This window comes from Xyrauchen texanus, chromosome 49 (assembly GCF_025860055.1).
Source record: "Xyrauchen texanus isolate HMW12.3.18 chromosome 49, RBS_HiC_50CHRs, whole genome shotgun sequence".
NCBI lineage: Eukaryota > Metazoa > Chordata > Actinopteri > Cypriniformes > Catostomidae > Xyrauchen > Xyrauchen texanus.
The window spans coordinates 10266901-10287601 of NC_068324.1; the positions used below are offsets into that span (position 1 = coordinate 10266901).

Genomic DNA, 20701 nt, shown 5'->3' on the forward strand with positions numbered 1-20701 from the left:
AGACGATTTACGAGAGCTACGTTTGATATTTTTATTTTGTAGTTTATTTTAGGGTGCGTAAATCCCTCCCCCACTCGAGATGGTAGCGTCCAGCCCATCTGTTCTCTTCCAGTGAAATGCGGATTGAAACAGACTGAAGAACTCTACTGGTCGCAATGGCTACTACGTCGCGAGGACAACAAGTTTTGTTGTTCAGTTAAAACAAGCCCCATGTGAGGAAAATACCGAACGGCTTCGTCTAAACCACACTTTCTAATGTGAAACGTTCGTTGGATTACATAAACATGTCCCAGGGATGTATAACTTCTGTGGAGGAGATCCAGTCTTGGTGGGAAGTCCCCGCCATAGCGCACTTCTGCTCTCTCTTCAGGACGGCGTTCAATTTGCCAGACTTTGAAATAGAGGTAATTTATCCTCCATGAATGAACTTGCACCTCAGTTTCCTTTTCCGTCGCGTTCATTTGTGATTTCCCCTTCCAAGTCAATTCAACGCCTGAAAACAAACAAACAAACTCAAGTTGGCCATGTTCCCGTTTCAGTCATTTGACTTCCATGTTCGCCAGATAGTCACTCGCTTCAACCATTCAGTCTCTATTTGTGAGATAATGGGACGTAAGTCCGAGACACTGAATCTATGATCATGATATTAATGGGGTAAAGCCGGTTATTTAGGTTTGGTCTTTGTGTAATAGCAGAACTAAACGGATCACGAGTGACCGCTCAACCAGACAACTAACCAAAACACTGAACGTATGGACTGCTGTGTCTGTGATAATTACTTTTAAAACTAAGTTAATTTGAGGAAAAATAAATATTTGTTTAGTCTTTTTTTATATATGTTTAAAATTGCCTGGCTGGCCGGTGACTTCAGTGATAGACCATTGGCAGCAAATTTGTTGCATCTGGGAACTTGGTTTCACCATGTCTGAATCGCCTCAGAGATCCAACATAGTAAAGTAGAAACGTTTGTTTTGTTAAAAAAAAAAACTTCTCATTAGGGGTGCTGGGAATCTCAGCGAGTAAAGACACTGACCATCACCCCTGGAGTCGCGAGTTAGAATCCTGGGTGTGCTGAGTGACTGTAGTCAGTCTTCCTAAGCAACCAATTGACCCGGTTGCTAGGGAGGGTAGAGTCACATGGGGTAACCTCCTCGTGGTCGCTATAATGTGGTTCTCGCTCTTGGTGGGACATGTGGTAAATCGTGCACGTATGCTGCAGAGAATAGTGTGAAGACTTCATTTGCGCTTCATATGTCTCTGCAGGAACGTGTTCAACAAGCCACGTGATAAGATGTGCAGGCATGGGGAGAAAAAAACCTCAGTAGAGTAGCTGACACTCTGAACTGTATCACAACAACCATTTGGGGGGAAATGGCATGTCTGATGTCACAGGTTGCTAAATTCTCACACGATTTACTCCCAAGAAAAAGGATTTTCCCACTGACTGACATTGCTAAAGTCGCACGAAATTCACCCCTATAACAACATGCGCTTACAAAATCAACATTTTTAAAATCCAGTGGCTTCCTAAAATCCCTCAAAAAGATAAATACATCATCAATGTCAATGATTGACTCGAGTGTTAAGTTCAGCACATTGTTTCAATAAAATAAACGGAAACTGCAGAACTGTACTGAACAATATTTTGCCTTTGATTGTTATGTGTTTATAGTCACTTATTATTTCTCATAAGACCTGTTCTCGTGCTTTCATTTTTAGACCTTAAAATTACTAATGACATTTACTCATACATGTTCCCAGTGATTTGATTGACTAGATCAGCTGGACTTGTTTTTTAGTCTTTGTTATGAACACAATAAGCCAAACTTGTTGAGTTTATTGTTGGATCACAGGGTGGCTCCGAGTTGGTTATTGTTCCCTACTCTTTGCCTTGTTTATGTAGTGATGAAGCCCCTTTACAGCGATGGTAGCTTTGATTCATCCAAAAAATAATCTCACTTTGACATCGTCCTTGCCCAGAACATATTAAACAAACAATTGAGTACTAATCGAGTGCCCTCTTTCATTGTGAGGTTTTACTAAACGTATATTTAAATATCCCAAACTTACATTAGGGGGGAAAAAACACATGTTGTGTAAAGTTGTTTGGATTTGGCTTCAAATACATGTTGTTCTTAAATAGAGAGAGAAACACATGTGGGGGTCAAGATGAACAGAGGCACATCAGTAGCCTCTGTTCATCTTGACCCCCACATGTGTGAAACGTGCAGGCTAGTGGCTTTGTTATTGCATGAGGAGTTTGAAGTGATGTTCGCCTCATGCTGCCTTCCAAAAAAGTTAGAAACTCATGTGATCGATAGGAAGATTGGGTCAGTTAGACAAAAAGACAGATTGTTATGACATTAGGGATGCAAGTTGGCAAAAATATGTTTTCTGTTATTCATTTCTATATTTAGTTGGTGTCGCAATGCTCTTGCAAACCAAGATCCCTTCAGATGTTTCGAAAGTGCAGTTTGGTAATCTTTTTTTTTAATGTGATAATCGCAGATTAGAGGTGACATGTGTCAGCGGATTTACATTCAGAGGATGTCTGTGTCAGGAACAAGTCATAGAGCGTTTCACGATACACCCTTGCATTCTAATTGCATTCAGTGTAGATGTCCAAGGTCATTCAACACAAAAGCTCTCAGCTCCACTTCAGTACCCTGGTAACTTTGTAGCTATGCATGAATGGGACATAAGCACGCTGACCTCTTGTCTCAATACAAAGAATACACCTTTTAAAAGCTGTGTGATTTTATTGTTGCAGGAATGTGAGTAGATGGTATATTTTAAATATAAAGTTATTTTTTATTTGGCATTTATTACCATAAGCCCTCAAACATAACATCATTGCCTGTCCGTTGCACTGTCCAAAATGTTGCTGTGACAGTCCCTGAACACGAGAAGATCTTTTGAAGGTTGTTGATTAATGCTCTTTTTTTTTTTCATACAATGAAAGTGACTGCCAAAAATGAAAATTCTTTCATAATTTACTCTCCCCTTATTAGGGCTTTTCACACTTGAAATCATAAACCTTGGGTTATTCTAAATCCTGGGTAAATGGACTCCTGGGTCAGTCCATCTCAAGTGGTTCAGTACAGCAGGGATCGACATTAGCATTTGCACACCTGAATGGTCAAAGTGGATTTTTAAAGGGGCAAGTGAAAGAGTTTAATTGCCCGACCGGACAAGCAGACTTATTAAAACATCAGTAACAAAAAAATAACCAGTTTTATTTGTGATAGCCTAGACCTGTTTCACTTATTAGAAAGTTCATATTCTTATTCTGCTGTTGAAAGTAATCAAGAGAATTTAATTTTATAATTCGCTAGTGATTTAGTAACAGCTACACTCTGTTTGATTGACAGATTACATTTCAAAATTCTGCCAAAATTAGGTAGGGTAAATGGACTCCATCTCAAGTGGTTCAATACATCAGGGATCGACATTAGCATTTGCGCACCTGAGAAAAATGCAGATTTGTATGTCGGACTTGTAAATATGAATTTAAGCTAATAGACTTGCTGCTGTCTAGTGTGTCATTATAATAATCAAACAACCATAACAAGAAAATGAGAAAACACTCAGTGCTCTTGACTGGGTAAATTTAGTAGCTTTAAAAAGTATGTATTATAATCATACAGTGAAGACCAGTTGTAGTTTATGTTGCATTTCATTCTGAATGTTTCCTTGATAGCCTACTGCTGTTAAAAACACACTGCATTTTCTTAATTTATATTTTTTGTTGTTATTTTAATAAATTATTTATTGCTGTTTTTATTGTTATTTTATTACTGACTGTTTATTAGTCTTAATTAATAACTTGAAACCATTCTTCCATAATTAACATATTTGTTGTCACTACTGAAATTTTAGTATTGTGAAAATGTGTAAACATCATTGTACATTGTACGTGGATCTTGCTGCAATAACATGATGAAAATGGACCATTCCATAGGACTATAAGCATCCCTGCTGTTAATGGTGGGAATGGAGGCTTTCCTTTATTTGACTACTATATGAAACATAAAATTATTATATGACAATAGCCCTACCCAGTTCAATTTACATTTCTGTTGCAGATAATTGCATTAATTGCATAGGTACACTATTAGGTTGGGCATCGGTCATAATTTTAGAAAGATATACAACAAACTTTGACATATTACTTGAGAATGTAACTTAAATGTCCTTTTTTCTCTCCGGACAAGAAACTTTTCTCTGGAGGACAAGCACATGACAATGTTTAATGTCGAGCCCTGTACAGGTTGCTTGACCATTTTTAATTTTCCTATAATTTTTATAATGTGCTCTAGAGATCAGTTTTTGTCCGAGGAGCTAGGACCATCTTGAGCTGAGCTATTGAGGTTTCCGTGAGCAGCTGTTTAACCAAAATTTGTCATTTGCCATGACACATAGATGGCCGTCGTAGTTAAACCAAGTAAAATAAAAATAATAAACTGGTGGTTTGTATTTGCAATACATCGAGGTAATCACTCAAAAAAAATTAGGAAAAATACAAATGGTCAAGCAACCAATTTTACATGGTTCATACTTTACCCTGGGTTAATAATTAATCCTGAGTTTTCATGTTCCAATGTTTCACACTGTACATTCGCAAACCCTTGGTTAACATACTTGTATGCATATTTTGCTGTGTACAATGATTGGACGAATACAGCTTGTGACGGACACATAACCTGTAAATGTAGCTGCGCTTCTGTGGAATTGTAGCCAGGCAAATCAGCTCTGTTTGTCTTTTGATTTCTGAAATATGCCATGAAAACATGGAAAGCTGTCTTTTCATCATGCCAGTTATCGCAATTGCTATCACTGTTCGACACTTCACCGTTTTTTCTTAGATGGAAAACGTAAACGGCACATGAAAGTTTCCGCTACTGTACAGTGTATGAATATTTAATGAGGTAAACACTGAGGGTTGCTAAACCTCTTTTTAAAACATTCAAACACTGCATCGTTTCACACTGTATACCTCTGGTAACACAGTTGGGCATTAACCGGGCAAATGCGACGCTAACCCTGCTTTCTAACCCCTTTTAGAAATTACAAGTGTGAAACAACACTTTACCCAGGGTTAAAAGAATTAAGATATTCCAGGGTTAAATGCAGTGTGAAAAGTCCTATGGTTTTCCAAGCTCTTGACATTCTTTCTTCCTTGGAATTCAACAGGAGATATTTAGAAAAATGTTGATGCTGCTCTATTTCCATAAAGTGAATAGGGACTAAGGCAGTGTCCCTAACATTCTGCTTAAACTCTCCTTTTGTTTTCCCCTGAAGAAAGTAAGTTATATGGGTTTGGAACAGCATGAGGGTGAGTAAAATGCATTGATTTAGCTACGTTTACGCCTCTCATCTACACTGGAACTGCTTTTTCCTCCCCTGAAAACAGAGCAGTCGAATGCGCTCTCCATTACCCCATGTTTGAAAAACACTGATGTTTGGGAGCTGAAAACTGAGGTTTCAAACGAAAACAGATTGGTGTGGTTGTGACCTAAATGATGACTGAATTTTCATCCCCTTAAGAAATTAGCAATTTTACATTAATTATAAATTAATTTGTTGTGTCAACTCAAAGATGTTCATTAGGAATTGTTGCATCTTTTGGCTTTGAGGAGTTTACATTTAGTTTGATGTGCTTACACCAAGACAAAAGGCCTGTTCACACCAAGTTCAAATGTTCGTTCCAAACAAGCTTTTGTATGGTAACCATTAGGGCTGGGTGATATGGCTTCGAATATGGTCAATTTGCTGAAAAATATTGAGATATAAATTCTGATGTATATCTTGATAATTATGTTTTTGCTCAAGTGTGTTTTTTTTTTGTTGTTGTTTTTTTTTTTTTATAAATCAGAGGAATCCATGTAGAATTAATATTTCAAAGGCATTAAATAAAAATCATTTTAAAATGGATGAAGGTATGGTTCCCACAGTTTTTCACTAAATTAACACAAGCGAGAGTAAAATGTAATAATTTTCATTGATTTGCATGTTTCTACTTATATTTAACCTTCAATCATATATGGAAGCTTAATAAAAAATCTTATTTACCTTCTGATATTTTTACACAAAAAAGAACATTTTAAAAGAACTAGGTGTGCAAAAACTACTTTTGTTTTTGGAAATCATGAATATTTTTTTGTTCATGAATATTGCATAGTACTAAATTAGTTTATTATTATTATATAATACTGAAATATACATTTTCAGCATAAGAGTTTTAAATATATATATATATATATATATATATATATATCTCTGTCCTATTTACTTCACACTAAACTGGGTTATTTATTTTGACACTGCTTGCAGTCCTATTTATTTCACCATCACCAGGAGCTTTTATTATGAAACGGAAAGAACAAAGTTTGATTTACAGCTATGAGTTTTGAAGGATTGTGAAATTAGTCTACTGATGCACTTTATTATGGAAGCCCAGAAGTGCCCTTTACAAAAGAATGAAGAATTAACTTATCAGTGTTAATTTTAAAATAAAAAGGTGATTAAACCAATTTATAAATGGACAAATAAATATACACATTTAAATTTGTTTGTTTAATTCATGTTTTAAAATGTACTAATATTTAGCAATAAAACAGCACAATTTTTAAATGCCGTTTTAAAATCATTTGGCAATTGCTTTTCTTCATCCATTTGCTTTTCTTTATTGTTTGACTTTTCCTTTTCTTTTACCATTTGTTAATCCATACCAGCTGAAGCCCAGGTGTGCCAATTAAAAAGAATGAAAGAATAAATTATCAATCAGTTCATTTGAAAATACAAACTTGAATAAATAAATTGGTTTATAAATGGTCAAATAAAGGCACATTTAAATCTGTTTAATTCATGTTTAAAAATGTCATCATATTTAGCAATATAATTGTGCATTTAATAAATCATTTTTATTTAATCTTTAAAATGTAATTAAATGTAGCAAAAAATTAGTATATTAATGAGTCTTTTAAGTGCACTTTTTAATCCACTTTAAAAGCACCTTTTAAATTGTATTTTAAAAAGTCTTTTGCCAATGGCTTTTCTTTTTCATTTTGCTTTTCCTTTAACCAATTGAGATTCAAGTAAAAAAATAGCTATGGACTACTGACTCGTGAGAGGAACCAATGAACTTTAGACTCCGTTATAACACACACGCCACACACACACACACACCTCTCCCACGTGTCACTCAAAGAGGATGTAAGATGGCCTGTCATTGGACAATGGTACAAGCAGTTTATATGATGATATTGGATCTGCACATAAGAAGTTAATGGTGGCTCATTCACTATTGCTGTGAAATGCTGAACGTGGCCCTACCTGAGTGCGCACAGTGATATGTGTCCGGATCAGAGCTGGTAATCGTGATGCTGTGAACAGAACCAGCCTCCCAACCTGTGCCTCGAACTGAAACATGCAACAGTGGTGAGCAAGGGCAATGGCTCGAGTAGCTGAAGAAAGCAGATGGACTTTCCAGAACTTAAACTGAAGAAAACACGCATCCCTTTTCAGTTGTTTCATATTCATAAAAAAACACTATGATCATCTTTTAAATATTTTATTTTTGTTAAATTAATTGCCTGTGTATGATGGAAAAGTTGTACTGCTAGAATGATGGTCAGCTGACGATACAGAGAAGGCAAGTGAGCACACTTTTGTGGAAGAAATGGTAGTGTTTAAATTAATGTTATATATTATGTGTATTATGAAAGTGTGTATGTGTGTGTATATATATATATATATATCCATCCTCCACACCAACCTGCTGTGAATATTTGTTTATAATGTCGCAAATAAAGTTTGTGCTTACTCTTTTGTTGTGCTTATCTTCATAAAGATGTTTATTGACTCAGGAGCTAGAAACACAGTAAATACACAATGTACACATTCTTTTATCACGTTGCTCTTTTACAATTGTGGGTGGGTCTTATGTATTTAACAATTTTAATTTTGAACCCATTTACATTTTAAGTGTACCGTAATCGATTATGTTACAGGCTAAATTTAATTGACACAGATAATGGCATTTAACATGTCAAATATGTTTGAGGTAAAATGTCCAAGATTTAGGCCAGACATTTTCTGAGAGAGGAAAAAAAAAAACTAACCCTCAAGTATTTTACCCCTTCACTGCTAGATTTGTGTGAAATGAAACCGGCACTTAACATACATTTTACTAGAAGAAGAAAAAGACCATGTGGTTGTGTAAACGAAAGATAACACTAAGTTTTACAAACAGAAACCATTTAGCAAAGTTTCATCGTGTCCCAATGCTTATGATCGATAAGATCCTTGAGTGCGATCACCAGTCAGCTGCGATCTGATGGGCAAACACCACTGGAGACAAAGCAACCAATAGAACGGAACTTCACACTAAACCGGTTAAGGTACAGCAAACAATAAACCAGCAAACATACAGGGAACACACAAGGGATAAAGTAGGGCATGCAATAAGACGAAGACAGGTGGAGTGGTGAGAAACTCAGTAATGTAGTCAACGCCTCCCTGGGAGCGATCAGAAAGAAAAATAAACAACAGAATGAACCGGCAAACGGCGGAGCCATGACCGCACCACATTCAGTATTTCACAGCAACAGTGAACAAGCCACCATTAACTTCTGATAAGTTTCACATCCGTTTCTTATGCGCAGATCCAATAATGTCATGTAAACTGCTCATACCGTCGTTCAAAGACAGGCCATCTTATGTCCTTTTCGAATGGCACGTGGGAGAGGAGGTGTGTCTTATAACTGAATCGAAAGTTCATTGGTTGCTCTTGATTCTCAATTGGTTAAAGAAAAGTAAAATAAAATGAAAAAGAAAAGCGATTGGCAAATGGATGAGGGAAAAACAATTTAAGTGCATTTAAAAGACTCTTGTTAAATATAATTATTTTTTATACATTAATTAACTAAATTTAAATGTGTCTTTTTATTTGTCCATCTATAAATTTAATGATTTATTCGTTTTTATTTACAAATTAATCGATTGATAATTTATTTCTTCATTCTTTTTTAATTGGCACTCCTGGGCTTCAACTGATTGGCAAATGGATGAAGAAAAGCAATTGCCAAATGCTTTTTAAAACACCATTTAAAAGGTGCATTTAAAAAGACTCAATGTGCTGTTTTATTGCTAAATATTAGTACTTTTAAGTAATTTTAAAACATGAATTCAATAAACAAATTTAAATGTGTATTTATTTGTCCATTTTTAAGTTGGTTTATTCACATTTAAATGTGTATTTGTCCATTTTATAATTTTATTTAAAAATGAATAGATTGATCATTTATTTCTTCATACTTTTGTAAATGGAACTTATGGGCTTCCATACTTTATGAAACTTAAATAAAGGCTCTTTAAAATCAATCCGATATTCACAATATTGTTGAATTTGACATCGTCAGCAAAACCATTGCAATTATATCGTGGGTATTCGATATATCGACCAACCCTAGTATCAATGCTTTTCTATGCTGCTATTCCCATTGGGTCTGACAAATCATCTGCCGATAATCAGAATTTTTTTTTTTTTTTACAGTGTGTAAGTTTTTAAGATTTCTTCAGACTGCAAAGAAATCTGCATTGGATGTGCAGCTGATACACATCATACTTAAAGCTGACATTTTCTTTAAATTAACACGTTATCAGGTCTTATGTGTTAGGAGGGCTTCATCCAGGGCTGTGCCTAAAAGCAGGTAAATAGCTGTTCAGTAAATAGCACACAAATCCAGCTGTAAGAGGATACAATGTCTTTTGCGAATGAGAAAGTTTACCCTGTAAGGTGACCATATGGTCATTTGTCTAATTCAGTAGCTTAACTTGTTTCTACAGCTTTGAATTCTAGTACACCCAATTTTTGTCAGGAAGACGTCCAGTTTGACCTGTTGAAGTCATCTTTAGAGAGTGTTCAGAAGTTACATTTTATATGAACTGGGACTGTGCCCTGAAATAAGATACTTTTTTAATACAATTTAAAAACTAATTGTGGAAAAATGTAAAGAATGTAATGTTCAGGACTCAAAAGAAATGAAAAAGTGGAATTAATTTTGCTCATGATTATCACACTGTGATTAGCACAAATTTTGTTCATGGAACACAGTGGATATCATAAATGCAATGATCCAGTATGAAGTATATGGTGTTGGCCAGCTCCTTTTCTTTCTAGGATCCGTTCTGGGTGCTGATAATGGAGATTCTTCTTGGCAAGCTGACAAAACGTCTCCTTGCACATTGTTCATTGGTTACACTTAATAGTTGTGCTCTGTATCCCTCCCCTAGATGATAGAACGCTCAACAGGAAGAGGCCTAACTTGCTTGGGCTCTCTCTCCCTGCTCTTTGTCTGTGTGAAGCACGCTTGATTTCCTGGCAGTTTGGCTTTGAAAAGAGCCCTGAAATCCCACAGCCTCCAGGAGATGAGCGCTGATGAGAGTCCTTCAGGATGTCCCCCTCCCCAACTCCCATACACAAACACAGCCAGAGGGCTAAGCCTGCCGACTCAACACAGAGGATGAAAGCTGGTGTTTTGTTGCTTGTCTGTTTTTATGTCTTCATTATCTGTTTGATGGTTTCTTGAGAGTGGGGAGAGAATTGATCTGTGGGCTTTTGATGTCCAAGCCTTTGCCTCAGCAGAAGATGAGAGTGGAACCTAATTTAGTTGTTTTGAAGTCTGAATTGATTAGGTTTGTTAGGCAAAGTCAGCAATGTGGGCAGAAAGACAACCTCATTATGGATTACTCTTAATTTAATTATATCTTTTTAAAGAAAAGGCTATCACAAGTAATCTTTAATTTAGTAAAAAGCTCAACATTCTTTGGACCCAATTCCCTCTGAATTACATGAGATTAGCTCTTTTGATCATTTTAAAATCATATCTGTCTGTCTATCTATCCATCTATCTGTTCGTCTGTTGCTGGTTTTCAACCATCAGGCCGAACAGTTCTCGTTTCGAAACCATGCCGACCAGGCAAGTTAAGTTTTCTTTTTCCACTGTGGTGCTTGAATGTACATAACAAATACATCAGTTGGCGATGGCGTTGAATGGTAAACATTTGGAATGAGTGCGCTATGGAGGATGATGACATATTCCAGTGTTTAGGATGCTTTTTTCTAAAGCACAGGTAAGACATGTCCCATCTTGCAAAAAGATGGTGAGAGGTTTACCATTATTTGGTGAGGGGTTGTGCATGCCACCATACATGAACGCACACAAGGGTAGAAGTTCCCAGACTAGCTAAGAAGGACATTTATTGACAAAATATTGTATGAATTATATAATTATATGAGTTTTAATGAGCTCTCTAGCATAATCTAAACTGTCTCCTTGACGAAAAAGGCATGTCGAAAAATTGTGTACTATACTAATAAGCCATCATCTTAAAATCATGAAGATTCACCAAACATACACTATTTTTGATTACATTTTATTAACCTCACCATAGTGAACTTTGCCAGCTACCTAGAAACAATTGAGTAACCTTGCTGTTGGCAAATTGACAATTGTGAGTCACCACGTACTAAAGCCATTCTGAAAAATCCTGGTGGAAAATGGTTTGCAATCATGCAGTACTTAACTGCTCAACTGGAAATGCTGCTAGTACCATTCCTCACCGTGCTCAGAACCATTTGTCCCAATTGTGGAAAAGATCTTATCTGTCTATCTACTTGACTCTTAATTAGATCATCTCACAACCTGATTCCTTTAAAGACTTTGCTTGTTGCTTCTCTTCCTTTTCTAATGACAATCTGTGCCTGAACAAGTTTATAATTCTGACTACTGAGGCACCCCTAATTAACACTTGTCTCTATCAGAGATCATTGCGACCATTGTGAAAGAGCTCATTAAGCCTTTGTCAGGCTGTGAAGGTCTGGTGTAGTATGTTCACATGTTCCCCTGACAGCTGTTGGAATTATCCATAATAGTTTACATGGCTGCAAATTTCCTCGATCTTCTCCCAGTGTCTATTGCCAGATGACTCCCTTTCACCTTTCTTGTCTAACCTTTCATTGGGGTACAAGTGTTCATTACTCTCTGTCCTCCACCGTCCCCTCCACCCAACCAAGGGTTTTGTGTTTTGCCAACATTAAATAAAACCTCATTCACATTCATTCTTGTACACCGCTGCTCCATCATTTGCCCCTGGCATGAGCATGACTAAATCACAGATGGTGCCTCTTACTTTGCGTCTACCCCCTGAGATGGTCGTAACTGGGTGCTGCAGTTCGTGTAGGGGTCCTTTTCTTCAGGGACTTGCACCGTGTGATTGCAAAAGGAGACTTAAACTCAATGGGGCCTGTTGGATTGGGAGCCAAGGACAGACTCTTGTTGTGAAAATCAGATTAGGATGTGGAAAATGGATTTTTGATGGGTCAATAGGCCCCAGATGCTGTGCCTCAAAGAATCCCTCTCGCCCACCTTCATCCCAAAGATATTTACTCTTTAACCCATGTCTGATCAACTTTAGCCAACCAGATGGGAAAAGACTTTCACACATTGAAAAACAGTATCCCTTTTCATTGATAAGTGTTGCTTGCTAAGTGTGCCACTGTCAGGTTCTGGAAGTAAGTAAAATTAATTTTGTCGATAGTTTGATTTTTAACGATAATTTATAAAGCTTTAAAGATGGACCTGCTGTGAGCTCAGAAGTGGTTAAACAATGGCATGTGGTTCTGTTGAAGCTATAAGTGTGTTTTTTGCAATTACATGTTTAAAATAAATCATGTTTAATAGTGAAATTCCTTGTGAATGGTCCTGAAGGGGAATTATCCACCAATCAGAGGCACGGCAAACAGCCTCTGCGGACTCCGCCCACTCCTATGACATGCTGCGAAATGACACAATGTAGTCCTGAAGCCATCTATTTATTTGTATTAATTTGAATATTTTGGTATTAAATTCAAATATATTGTTTCTTATAATAACTTAAAATCAGAAGTTTTATACTGCATATTTACATTGTTTTTAATTTGTTGTCATTCGCAATGCTTAATAGGATTGTTGTTCAGTCCTTCAAGACATTCAGTACAGTCTTGTACCTTCATCTTTTTGTCCAATGTTCAAATACTTTTTAAATTCAAATAAAAGCTTGTATTCTTGTGCTTCACAGCTGGTTGGTTTGGTTTGGTTTGTGGCTTTTTATGAGAACACTTTTGGAACATAGACGGCTGAAAAATTGTGCTCCATTGCTCATATTGCGGGTATTGAACTTTATTTGTACAGTGTAAAATAAACAAGTGTTAAATAATCAGTGTACAAATGGTTGTAGATAACTAGGCTTGCTTGTCTTTCTAAATAACAGCAACTGAGAAGCTACAACAGGTATTTTACAGTAGAAACAGTGTACTATTAACATTATTTGCAGTAGTTTTATGCTGGATCAAAAGTGCAGGAATATCTGTCCTGCCCATTTCCTCGAATTCATCCAGTGGGACTGAAGCACTGTGCTTGCACAATGTGCAAGGTTACAAAAAATTGGCATGTATACCCTTGTGGGGGCATGTACTTTCTCTGCGATGTATAAACCAGCCTTATATCACATGCATACAGTTGAAGACAGAAGTTTACATACACTTAGTTTGAAGTCATTAAATAAATGTAACCACTCCACAGAATTAATATAAGAAAACTAAATTTTTGGCAAGTCGTTTATGATATCTACTTTGTGCATAACACAAGTAATTTTTCCATCACAATTCCAGTGGGTCAGAAGTTTACATATACTAACTGTGCCTTTAAGCAGCTTGGAAATTTCCAGAAACCTTTAGACATTTAGTTAATTAGCTTCTGATAGGAGGTGTACCTGTGGATGTATTTTAAGGCCTACCTTCAAACACAGCGCCTCTTTGCTTGGCATCATGGGAATATCAAAAGAAGTCAGCCAAGACTTCCACAAGTCTGGTTCATCATTGGGAGCAATTTCCAAATGGCTGAAGGTACCATGTTCATCTGTACAAACAATAGTATGCAAGGGGCCATCATACCGCTCAGGAAGGGGACGCATTCTGTGTCCTAGAGATGAACATATTTCGGGGTGAAAAGTCCAACTCTATCCCAAAACAACAGCAAAGGGCCTTGTGAAGATGCTGGAGGAAAAGGGTAGACAAGTAACTATATCCACAGTAAAACAAGTTCTATATTGAGAACATAACCTGAAAGAAGCCACTGGTCAAAAACCACCATAAAAAAGCCAGACTACAGTTTCCAAGTGCACATGGGGACAAAGATCTTACTTTTTGGAGAAATGTCGTCTGGTCTGATGAAACCAAAAATGTTTCAATTTGGCCAAAATGACCATTGTTATGTTTGGAGGAAAAAGGGTGAGGCTTGAAGCATCATGTTGTGGAGGTGCTGTGCTGCAGGAGGGACTAGTTCACTTCACAAAATAAATGGCATCATGAGGAAGAAGAATTGTGTGAATTTATTGAAGCATCATCTCAAGACATCAGCCAGGAAGTTAAAGCTGGAATGGGTCTCCCAAATGGACAATGACCCCAACCATACCTCCAAAGTTGTGGCCAAATGTCTTAAGGATAATAAAGTCAAGGCATTGGAGTGACCATCACAAAGTCCTGACCTCAATCCGATTGAAAATTTGTGGGCAGAACTGAAAAGGCATGTTCGAGCAATAAGTCGTACAAACCTGACCTAGTTACACCGGTTCTGAGACCCAGAAATAAAAGCTGAAATAATTATCTCTACTATTATTCTGACATTTCACATTCTTAAAATAAATTAGTGATCCTAACTGACATAATATAGTGAATGTTTTCTACAATGAACTGTCAGGAATTGTGAAAAACTGAGTTTTAATGTATTTGGCTAAGGTGTATTTAAACTTCTGACTTCAACTGTACTTGGTCTCTTAATACTTATACTTCCCATGTCTTTTTTAACCACCATATCCATCCAAATTGTGACAACTAACTCCCCTCCCCCAGCTCTGGATTGACAGGTGAGGGCAGAAGGAAAATTATCAGATGGTTCCACATGGGAAAAGGGGGTTTTGTAGGGCTTGTGCTCTGTGGTGTTTGTTTCAGCCAGCTCCATTGTTGCTGCGCCCTATGGCTCCCAGTGTCTGTCTCCAGTGTGGGGCTGCCTATCCACATACACGACTCTCTGAAGGGAGTTGCTTATTTGTGGGTTGTCTGGAATGATATTGAAGCTGAATTTTGCATGGGCTCCATTGTGATCCTACTTTGTTGTGATAATGTGAACCTGTTTAGTTTAGAGTGTGACTGCCAGGTGTTCCTCAGAATGATATGAGGTTGTTTGCTCCTGGCAGTATGATATGATGCAAGAACCTGCTGGGAGTTTGTCTAAAAGCATGAGGGTAAATGTGCTGTTTAGTGTGTCATCAGGGATTGCAACTAACTCTCCCAGCAGACAGCTGAGTAGGTTGGGGCGGCATTGACGGGGGCTCCAGGGGATTGTCACCCCACAGCCTAGCAGAAGCGTGGGGGGAGGGATCCCATCCTACAGCTGAGGTGGCGGCGAGAGAGTGCGTACGTGTTGGAGTGTGTGTATTTTAAAGGGGGGGGGGGGGTCTGCTTTGAGAGGCTAGCAGAGCAGTTTGAAACGATGACCCAGCTAGACCCACTCATCCATTCTTTGGAACAGTTGTTTGGAGAAAAGCCATGAATGATTTGTCTGTTATGGTAATTGTAATATTTCCAGGTTCTCATGTGCATGCATGTTTAAAATGTGTTATTTTAACTTGCTGAAGGCTTTTCTACATATTCAAAGTAAAAAAACATTTGTAACCAACCTGATCCTTTTTTAAAAGTATGAGCTTAGAAATTAGTCTCAAATATGAGAGTTTCACCTAACTGACTTTATTTTCCCAAAGCACACTTTCATAACAGCAAATAATGCTGTGCAATATTCTGTCAACCTCATGTTGCCAGTCAAGTACTGAGCAGTATTGTGGTGCAGTTAGGTTTGTTGTTGTTGATAAAATCTGTAAACTTAGTTGTACAAGCATCTGTTGGTTCAATGATCTGATTTTCTTTGTTTTTTGGAGGGACAGCTCTCAGTTTGTATATTATAATTAGGGATTTACCGATACTGGTAATATAAACATACATTTGATTTACATGCAAACTATATGAGCGCTTGTGAATGTGTGGAGGCAGTGTTGTGCTGACCGCTCATATCTTTTAAAGCAACGAAAATATTTTTATATTTTAGACTATAATATCGGAGTTACTTTTTAAATAAAGTAACACTTTGCTTTTGTACACCTCTACAGGAAAATTGCGTGTTTTATAGCAATATGAGGTCAACATCCGTTTCAGTGAAATGCGATGTAAACATGTTTAGGCAGAGGGATTATAAGACTAGTCTTCCACTTGCCAAGACATGATACACAGGGTGAAATACAATCTGTCAATCTGCTTCATGTTACAGCTCCCCATAACTGGGAGAATGGGATGAGAAAAGCTGACTCTGTGTTTCAGCTGCCGGGCCTTCCTGGGCAGCTCTGTAAACACTATTGTAACTATGGTAAAAGTGGCTTCGGTTTTTGCCATACCAGCTCTAGCCTGAGTCTGATAATAAAAGTTTGGAAGAATAAGTTGATCGACCTGAACCACCTTCGAAAGCACGACTTGAGCAGGAAGTTTCACAGTGATAAGTTTTAATTTTGTAGCTTTCTTACAAGTACACTGTTGATTATTGTGAACCTAACAGAGCTTCAAGTAAAAGACACGTAGTGCATCTAAGTTAGTCATCTTGGTGTGGTGATCATTGAATGGGCATAGCCGATCATTTTTCGCCCGAGATATGAACGGAGAACGGAGGCTTACTCCCGGTTGGACATTACCGTGGGAGAGGAGCAAGTTAGCCATGGACTACCAATAGTGGCCACAACTTTACAGCTTGTAATTATATAATTATATAAGACTCTTGAGATCAACCATTTTGTTACACAGTTTTAGGTAAAAGCCGGCCCACAGCTGAATAGTAAACGCTTACCAAAACAATAACGTTACATAGCAAGTTTGCCAAGCTTACTTGGATTGCTGAAGTAAAATTACCGTTTGTAAAAATAAATCCATCTTCACACTTGATAATAAGAATGACAAACAATCTGCATAATTCTACACAATTGTAGGTAAATATGCCCTTGAAAATTAAATTCAGTGGCCAATAATTCGCCCCTTTATGGAAAAGTTAATTCTGACAATGCAGTAATGTAACAGATATTATACTGGGTATGAGCTTGTAACTTTCAATGCTCTTTGATTTAGCATTTGAATTTTTTGACCTGTTCTGTTACTGCAAAGCACAAGCAGTTTTGTGTGACACAACAATAATCAGAATAAGATACATTTTCCTGCTATGATATGATTCGAGGAATTACTGTTAATTTATCAGTAATTCAATCATAGTTTTGTGTTACAAATATTACTTTTATTTGATACATTTTTTTGCACTCCCATTTATTTGGTTACGCAAGTGCAAGCTGAGTGCAAGCAGTACAGGGAGAGATGCGCAAGTGTTTTGAGCACGCTCTCTTATGTCCTAACTCTCAAATGGTGCTGAGAAGTCCGTGAATAATATTGCATGTTTCAATTAAACATCATAATGAATCAAATCATTTCAATTAATTAAACTTTTCAGTGCTGCAGAAGACATTTTAGGAGAGTGTGCTCTGTTCACGCAGCTCTGTAGCGCTCAAATACTGTTCGGCCGCTCGCGCTGTACATTGGCAACTCTACTCAGTTGTACGATGCATGGTATTGGGACATTTTGTTGAGAACGAATACATGAGCAAAGTATTTAACCCGGTACCAGTCCAAAACAAATGCATCATACTTCTTGTGTGGCGCTTCATCAATGGAAATCTGGAGGATTCCAAACTCTTGAGCTTTTGGATGATGCCGGGCACCATTTGGACCCCCTTGCATTAAACCAAAATGAGATAAGTTAACATCATGTAACGAACATTAAACAACAAAACACAAAACAAACCCTAATCTCTGTATACATTATATACAGATATGGTGTTTCCCTGTATGTAAGCTATTTAATAGTTGTCAAATGCAAGGTGAAAATTTAATGGATTTTCAACTAAATGGGGTCATTTTATTTGTCAGTGACACATTTTACTGCTGGCATCAACTGACAATGGGGGGAATTATTAAATGAAAACATCACCAACGTCTCCCGAACCGCAGCCTCGTCATTATTTTCTTCTGTGTTTTCCCCGTTGTGTGCAAATCAGTGCAATTATGTGAGCATCTTTCATGTTGTTTGTTGGCTTGTTATCACAAACTCTCCCGTCGCTATGTACGTGGGTTTGTGAAAGAATTTCGGGATCATAGTTTCATTTGGGCACAAATGGTCATGCGTTTGATACAGCTGGTCTTCAATCAGTCGTGTATGTGCACTTGACTTAATGTATGCACTTGTGTCTTTTTTTCCACATCTGTCTTTGGCGTGCACCACTGCTCTGCCGTGATTTAAACTGAACTCGGAATCGATTCTGATTCTTTTGAGAATCGATTCAGAATAGTTTGAGTATGAATCGCGATGCATCGGCGAAACAATTTACAGTATATAAATGTACAAGCTACTATATGTAGCTATATACACTCACCTAAAGGATTATTAGGAACACCTGTTCAATTTCTCATTAATGCAATTATCTAATCAACCAATCACATGGCAATTGCTTCAATGCATTTAGGGGTGTGGTCCTGGTCAAGACAATCTCCTGAACTCCAAACTGAATGTCAGAATGGGAAAGAAAGTTGATTTAAGCAATTTTGAGCGTGGCATGGTTGTTGGTGCCAGACGGGCCGGTCTGAGTATTTCACAATCTGCTCATTTACTGGGATTTTCACGCACAACCATTTCTAGGGTTTACAAAGAATGGTGTGAAAAGGGAAAACATCCAGTATGCGGCAGTCCTGTGGGCTGAAAATGCCATGTTGATGCTAGAGGTCAGAGGAGAATGGGCCGACTGATTCAAGCTGATAGAAGAGCAACTTTGCCTGAAATAACCACTCTTTACAACCGAGGTATGCAGCAAAGCATTTGTGAAGCCACAACACGCACAACCTTGAGGCAGATGGGCTACAACAGCAGAAGACCCCACCGGTACCACTCATCTCCACTACAAATAGGAAAAAGAGGCTACAATTTGCAAGAGCTCACCAAAATTGGACAGTTGAAGACTGGAAAAATGTTGCCTGGTCTGATGAGTCTCGATTTCTGTTGAGACATTCAGATGGTAGAGTCAGAATTTGGCGTAAACAGAATGAGAACATGGATCCATCATGCCTTGTTACCACTGTGCAGGCTGGTGGTGGTGGTGTAATGGTGTGGGGGATGTTTTCTTGGCACACTTTAGGCCCCTTAGTGCCAATTGGGCATCGTTTAAATGCCACCGCCTACCTGAGCATTGTTTCTGACCATGTCCATCCCTTTATGGCCACCATGTACCCATCCTCTGATGGCTACTCCCAGCAGGATAATGCACCATGTCACAAAGCTCGAATCATTTCAAATTGGTTTCTTGAACATGACAATGAGTTCACTGTACTAAAATGGCCCCCACAGTCACCAGATCTCAACCCAAAAGAGCATCTTTGGGATGTGGTGGAACGGGAGCTTTGTGCCCTGGATGTGCATCCCACAAATCTCCATCAACTGCAAGATGCTATCCTATCAATATGGGCCAACATTTCTAAAGAATGCTTTCAGCACCTTGTTGAATCAATGCCACGTAGAATTAAGGCAGTTCTGAAGGCGAAAGGGGGTCAAACACAGTATTAGTATGGTGTTCCTAATAATCCTTTAGGTGAGTGTAGTAGCATATATACTATATGTAAACCAGTAATGAGGCTAGGTCAAATTAGGAGGTGGCTCAAACTAGCAAGCTATTTGCCTAAAATTATATTGTTGTTTACCAAACAAGACAGCACTGACAATGCAATAAAGCTTTACTGCCTCAGTCACCTTTGACTTTTTTTGTATGGTAAAAGATGCAATTGAAGTGAATGGCTGTCATCCTTAAAATTCTATCAAACATTAATAAGGGTGAGTAAATGAAGTTGCTGAAAGATCCACAGTTAGGCTCTTGTTTAATAGCTTCTCTTCATAATGTTGCTGTGCTGTTTTGTGGGGTGTGTGGCATCATGAAATACAGTGTAGGGAGTGGAGAGGACATTATATGGATAGATGAACATTCACAGCACCGATATCCTCACCCAGGGTATGTCTTCCTGTTGGTCCTTCAACCAACAAAAGCTGTTAATTGCTCTCCTGCCATCTGAAGTGTGTCTGTTGTGCATCAGCAACTGATACTGTGAGTGGCTCAGTTGTGCAAGAGCTCTGTCATTGAAGATACAGAAGAGAACACAACCTTTATCAGCAATCTCCTTGTTCAGTTATGAAGATATGCAGACTGAGAATGATCAAATGTGCAGTCTAATGATTTAATTAGGCCTATATAATTATTTGTTTTCAGTAGTTTCACTTTTTAAAATGCGTGTTGTTGGCCTGCCTGGTGGATTGACGCATTGTACGACCTCATGATCATTTCACTGACCTTCGGTAGTAGTACCCTTCATGTTAGCAAAGATGCTCATGCATAAATTCAATACAAAACTGTATCTAAAAGGGGCTTCTACACAAATAGTGATACTCTTTTCCAGGGTTGGGTAAAAAGACTGTTGACT

The 20701-nt window shown here is 37.8% G+C and overlaps 1 protein-coding gene across 3 annotated transcripts in view; it reads left to right on the top strand.

Moving 5' to 3' along the window:
• Positions 1–154: 154 nt before the first annotated feature.
• LOC127640719 (chromatin remodeling regulator CECR2-like) overlaps positions 155–20701 on the top strand; it is a 40922-nt gene continuing 20375 nt past the window's right edge. For all 3 annotated transcript variants that reach the window (XM_052123429.1, XM_052123430.1, XM_052123428.1), the window contains exon 1: positions 155–404. In XM_052123429.1, the coding sequence (XP_051979389.1) occupies positions 285–404 (120 nt within the window). In that variant the 5' untranslated portion in view covers positions 155–284. The remainder of the gene's footprint in view (positions 405–20701) is intronic.